General features: G+C 38.1%; 1 protein-coding gene across 3 annotated transcripts in view; it reads right to left on the bottom strand.

Moving 5' to 3' along the window:
- Window positions 1–460: 460 nt before the first annotated feature.
- Window positions 461–6,885, bottom strand: part of zgc:158464 (uncharacterized protein LOC791139 homolog) — a 126,405-nt gene continuing 119,980 nt past the window's right edge. For all 3 annotated transcript variants that reach the window (XM_047822420.1, XM_047822421.1, XM_047822422.1), the window contains one exon: window positions 461–4,903. In XM_047822420.1, coding sequence (XP_047678376.1) covers window positions 4,717–4,903 — 187 coding nt within the window. In that variant the 3' untranslated portion in view covers window positions 461–4,716. The remainder of the gene's footprint in view (window positions 4,904–6,885) is intronic.

Here is a 6,885-nt window from a genome sequence, read left to right as displayed (position 1 = left end):
TGGACTTGTCTCAGTCTTACAGTACTTGTATGTGGACTTGTCTCAGTCTTACAGTACTTGTATGTGGACTTGTCTCAGTCTTACAGTTTTCTTATTGTTTATTATTTATGGTGTTTGTACGGATTTGAAGGGTTTTTTTTTGGGTCTAAACTTTCACTTGAACTCCATCTTGACACCGACCTCATTTAGACTTGATCTTGACATGATCTCAGCTGCTCCTGGTCTTTAACCTGACTTGGACAATGTGTAAACTACAGCCCTAAACCTCACGCACCGTTTTAAACAAAACTAAACCAAGAGCAAACGTACTGTACCAAATCTACCGATTCTGACTCGGGCTCAGCAAACATGCTAACGAGTGTCAAAGTGCCCTAACGTGACTCCAACTTTGTTGTAATCTTTTAAAATGCAGTCGGAAAATGGATTTAGTGACAGAAGATGGAATAAACAACAAAGCATGTCTCATTTAGACCCATAAACTCTTTATTTCTTTGAATCTCAAAGCCTCCACATCCCCATTTATTACATTCAGTATATACATTTGGGCATGAGAGTGTACAGATATGTTCTATTAGTGCATACACAGGAGGAAGCTAACACAAGAATATTAGATTCAGGTGAGGTGACAGTGTATGGTTGAGGGGACACACACACACACACACACACACACACACGCACACACACAGTATCCATCTAAATAAAGCTGAGAAAAGCATAAGTATCACACACACAACCACTTACACACAGCTTACTAAAGAACACTCGTCTACAAAAACTGAGATGCTCTAACGAACACAATAAAGCAGACTGAAGATTAGGGCTTTCACATCCTCTCCTCCCCCATTATCCTGCCTTCCTGCTGTTCATCCTCAGACCTACCATCACAAAACAAACCTTTTTTCCTCTCTTCCATCTGCCAGCATCTGGTAGTTACATTATTTTACAATCCTCTGTGTCATCTGATACCTGAACATGCCAGTCATACACTCTGATTTTTAATTTTAGTTTTTAAACAGTTAAGACTTTATGTAAAAATAACCTCCTATTAGTATACATTCAGAACCCGACCACGGCAAAGGTCACATGGATACAAATGCTGTACATCTTCAAATTTAGGCAAGACACTACAAATAAAAACGACAATTTTGCACAGATCAAGCTTTTGATTTAACATATTTTAGGCTCAATTCCATTTCAATGTAATGTACAAATATGCCAATATATTGAAACCTTATAAATTACACAAGCGGCTCCGGTAACTCTGTGTATTTATACATCACGTTGTTTTCTTCAAGTATCAAGTATTTTACTAGATGACCTGCATTCATGTAATCTTCAGATCTATCCATATTTAGACAGAACCTACTAGACAAAGCCTAAATTGCCTGAATAAATGATTTAAAATGAATAAAAGCATCACCAATTAAGTATCAAAGGTTAACTGTAAGATTTAATATTTTATTCACCTGCAGTGTCTTGCTGTAACAAAAATCAAACGGTAATTCTCTCGTTTTAAATATAATGACAATCTTTCATTCCCTTTCTGAAGTTTGGATTAGACAGTAAGAGAAATTGATCTAAAAACAACACAAAAATACATCTAGGAAATCCAATAGACACAGGAGCACTCCTCTTCATCAGGCCCATAAGAATCATGGGAATTTAAGACAGATATCTTTTGGATAGGTCCGGCCGTACCGCTGCATTTGTTTATTTTTTGATGTGTGTTTTTTTTGTAATCATTAAAAAATTATTTACAAGCTTCACAATGTGAGCAGATGCAATCTAAATCTAAATGCATTTGGCACACTGTATGCGACTCACTCACAATGGTTTGCAATATGGTGTTAAAGGTTTACGAGTTTAATTAGCAACTTTCATCTTAGATCCTCATTAATTCCAAGACCTGCAAGGCTTTGCTTCCCCAGCAATAAAGATGATTAAATAAGGCCTTTTCATAGGCAGACTCGCCTGCTGAGAGGCTCAAAATCAGGCAACAAAAGCACAAAGGTGGGAGAAACCATTGCATATTCCAGGTTTTGGTCTGTACCACAATCAGGTTTCGCATCATGTTTACGTAACACACGGAAATCTGTAACAGGACATCATGTGGAAAACAAACCGATCGATAGCATACGATCGAGCACCACAGAATTTCTTTTTATATATATATTTATATGCTAGTTTGTTTCCGTTTTATACACAGACTCAGAGTCCTTCTCTCTCACGCACACACACACACACACACAGACACACAAAGATTTGAACAGAGAGAACATAAAAGAATCTCAGTCACTTTATCTGGGAGTAAAACACAGCTATAATAATCACTCCATAATAAATTACAGTCACAGAACATTCAGTTAAAGCAATTTTTTGGGGGAGGGAGATGGAAAATCAGTTTAAGAAGCGGACTGGAGTTTTTTTTCCTCACCATGCATCTACAGTCTAAAGCCTGAACCCAAATTTTGTCACTGGCATCACGTACTAGTACAGAGTAACATTTACATACAAACGATCGTAAAACGAGCAGGCGAGCACAAGCACGAAACAAACCAACTTTGATTGAGTTTAACCAAGACAAACTTTTCCGTAAAGCCAAGGTACAATTTGGTGAAAATTGACGAGAGGAAAAGGGAGTTGGATCGATATCTGCAATCTTATTGTACCTTATTGATTGGCTGATGGGTGGAATTAAATTGATTTTCTGAGGTAGACAATGCAGACATATTTCATTCTCCCAAGTCTTAAGCTAAGAGGGGATTGAATGTAAAGTAGCTCATTTTTATGAAACGTCTGGAACATCCTTTTTCATGCTTCACTCGGCCGCACAAGGACGTTCAGTCTCGAGTCAAATATGTTGTCTATTATCTAAACTATTTGAAATTTTGGCTTTGTTCAAATGCACCGAATCTGTAATCGTACATTTTTTGCAACTTGTGAAAAATGTCGAATGCAATGCATTTTAAGCAACTGGTCAAATAGACACAACCGATAGAAAATTCAGATCGGAATGAAACAACGGTTTTAGAGCTAAAAAGGTCATTTGTAAACACTTTACATAATGGCGATGATTATACAACTACATAAAACCTTCATGACACAAAAACTTAACGACAAATGTCCACTTTTGCTCTCTTGGATTTCTAGCACTGATGGGTTGTGGCTTTTTAGGAATTTCACTTTGTGATCGCTGAACAAGATAGGAACCGCTTTACTGTTGCGCCATGAAGAAATCCTTTTAAGTTTTTTTTTTTTTTTAATATATAAGAAGTAAATAATTTATATAGTGTTAACAAATTAACAAATTCCCAATAATGGGATAGTGGCAAAAAAACAAACAAACAAAAAAACAATCAATCAATCAAACAAACAAAAATTCCTCCATCGTTCTGATAATTATAAAAAATTATTTTAAACGCTTTTCAGAAAAAGCTTCATGACCTCTAAATCGATTTACAGGAACCTCATGACCTCTAACTTTATACATCGATTTAAATAAATTTGAGTCTTAGATTTTGCTAGGTACAAGAGCCAAAATTGGGAAGCTTTTTGACAATGCTGAATACTTATAACAATGCCTTTCCTGTGTTGTGATTTTTATATATTTTAATGTCTGAAATGTTACACCATCATGTGAACCCGCAATACAAAAGAGCTACGAAGTCCGTTGTCATGAACTTCTAATGTCCATCGTTTCAGAACGTATCGTAACGCAAACTTATGTCAATGAAAGTTTGTGTTGACATACAGTAAGGGGGTAATGCTGATGAAAGCAGTTTTTTGTCAACAGCACCGATCACCGATGCAATAAGCCTCCATACAGGCAACTGTTATGTTTGGCTTGACATCAAAACTGACGAAGGCAGTCTGTCATTAGGATGTCATCACGTGTATTAAAATTATCAATATAAATTTACAAATGCTTATGCAGGTTTATGTCTGTTGTTGAAAGATTTATGTAGATGTTTTTCTAGGTGTGTTTCAAGTGCACGTTAGTCTTTATAGGGAACAGCAACTTTGTGGTATGGGGCATTGGTTTCTGATACAACGAAATGTTCCTCCAATTTGTCATCTCTGAACGTATCACACTGAAGAGAAAAACACATGCTAGAACCCTTCCAGGAAGTTCACATGAGTTGTGGTATCCCGGTTTACTAATCTTAACAAACAGCAGATTATAAGTCATCCTGGAGTTCAGAAACATCCACATAAATGGTTTGCGTGAGATTTTATTAGTATGCATGAGACCAAACAATCAAAGAGGAGGTGCAGGCCAAAGCTCAGGGTTTTAAATCCAAATGAACAGGAAATGTCAGCAGAAATGGATTTGAGGGTGCACATTAGAGCTGTTGGAAAACACATTTTTTACAGATTAGTCTGCTTTGTGTGGTCGGTGTGGTCTCCATAATCCACTGAGCTGAATGTATAACTCGGCGTAAATTAAAAAAAGACTTGAGATCTGACACCATCAGTGGGAAAGTGAGGGCTTTTTTTTTTTTTTTAAAGCCGCTAAAGTCTTCCAGTCTTTGCTGGAGAGTGTTCCAGTAGCACTGTGTACAAGCAGCCATTCACAGAGGCTTAGCAGACACCATATCAGTCATCAAACTTTATAAGATGCTGTTGTAAATGCAGATGATGGATGTTCCATCCACCTGTAACAAGCAACAACAAGCCATTCATTCAGCGATCAAATAAAAAAAAAAAGACTGGAGGCTAAAGTGTCCGGATGGCCACGGGGTACAGGAGGGACATGTGCTCGGCTCCTTTGATCGGCAGCTTGCGGCTGGAGTAGAAGTGGATGATCTCCGGCACGCTGTCGAACAGACAGCTGTTCTGGCCCAGGATGTACTTGTTGTCTTTGGTTCGTGACAGCTTCATGTGCATGAAACCCTGGCTGCTCCTAAAGGTACAAAAAACGTGCGGTTATGAGGCAATAAAGAATAACCGGTGATTAAATATTAGAGACAGACATGCATGAAGAAGTCATACAAATATACAAAGCTTTATTTCTTTATTTTGTTAACGGTTACTGGAATTCAAAATATGCCCATAGACATCCATTATAATCAGATTTTTTTGGAGTAATCAGGACTTGTCTTAATACATTCATACAGAAGTCTAGGCTGAAGAAACTCTGGAGTATTGATTTAATAAAGACTAAACAACCCTTATTTTAACTGATGGGATAAAACTATTTCTTTCTAGTGGATGCTTGAGTTTTAAACTTTGGACCCTGAACTCAGGTTATAGAGTTTAAGCAACATTGATTTGAGGGAGTACATCGAACCCTGAGTCTGTGGTCTCTGTAAAAAAGGACTAAAATCAGACTCAACACAAAAATATGTAATATCAGGACACAGGACATCTGGGAACAGAAAATATAGATTTTGTCCTGCGATTTTAGTTTTGTATCTTTAGGGCAGATATGATTATGGTATTGTGTGGTCACTGGGGCTGCTCCGAAGGTTTAAGTGAATGAAAAATGTCAGTGAGGGAAAGCCATTTGCTGGCTGGGGCTAACGCTGTGAGTGTAGCGTTCATGACACCAGCCTTTGATCACCAAGATAGCAGCAAAAACACCTGGGGTAAGAAAAGGTCCTGAGCAGTCGATTTATCAGTGTGTAGCTTTAAAAAAAAAAGGAAGAAAGAGTAACAGTGTACACACATGAACCTAGCTAGTGTGAGAAAGAGCTGATGGATGAAGGGCTTTTAACCTTTACCCACCAGACATGGCTAAATAATAACCAGCATTTATTTATGCGTGTACGTGAGCCTAAGACAAAAACAGTAACAAACTCCAGTCCCCTCGTGCACTATCACTGTTGAATTAGAGGTCAGCGTATCCCTTACGTATTTCCTAATTGCATTTGGAAAAGAAGGCTGCAGCAAAGGGCTGCAGAGCCTCTGAAGGACCTTGGGTGCCAGCTACAAAACGATGGAAAAAAGACACAGCAGAGAGACAGTGCCGGTTGAGAGAAGGCTGCATGCAGCGTGTTCTATGTTAAATATAGCAGGCATTAATTATGTGCATGCTCCTAAGAATAAGGTGCTTTACAGAAATGCCATTCCTCGAAACGTCGGCATTGAAAAGCCTTAATTTTGTCCACGTTCCACAAATGTCTTCTAAAGACTAAGGCAATCGTTTCAACCTAATCTCTATCCTAATCTGTATTTAAGACATTTCTCTGTAGTGGATTTCTTAACCAGCCAAATTGGGTTTTTTTCCCCTTTCTTCCAAAATAATAAGAATGAAGTAAAAAAAAAATTATATTCATTCAGCAATTCAATTGGTATTGTATTCAGGCAATTTTTAGCAGTAGATTTTATTCTGTGTAAATAAAACACCTGCCTCTCTAACGTAATAAAATGGAACCACAGCACAAGGCCTCATCGTAATGCACAGCACATGCTGATGGCTTCGGGGTGACATTAATATTTCAGCAGGCTCAGATATGAAGCATTTACACCTAAAGGTCCCTGTACATGTAATGCGTCTTTGTGAAGGGTCCTGCCCCTGTTCGAGTCCACTGAGAGTGTACGGATATATACGCATACACTTGATGTGCTAGAACAACAATCTGAAGTCAGACCTATCATAAAATATAAATAAACTCCGCAATCACCTAAATCTATTTATTCTGATCCCTCCCTCTGGTTCATTTCATTAGACGGCCATCGTTAACCGAGGCTTCATCATCGTTAAAGAAAATGAGAGTCCATTTCGACAAGCCCCAGCTCTCCACGATGCTCTTAAACTTGTCCAGTGCAGGGAAAAGCGCTATAAGACTAAATGCACTTGTGCTGATTAATCTCACCATCATGGCAGCAAGAGGACTTAAATAGACTTAAAGAGAGGCCTAGAAAACCTCACAATACATCATT

Source organism: Tachysurus fulvidraco, chromosome 13, assembly GCF_022655615.1.
Source record: "Tachysurus fulvidraco isolate hzauxx_2018 chromosome 13, HZAU_PFXX_2.0, whole genome shotgun sequence".
Taxonomy (NCBI): domain Eukaryota; kingdom Metazoa; phylum Chordata; class Actinopteri; order Siluriformes; family Bagridae; genus Tachysurus; species Tachysurus fulvidraco.
The sequence above is the reverse complement of the archived record's forward strand: the minus strand, read 5'-3'. Positions and strand labels throughout refer to the sequence as shown.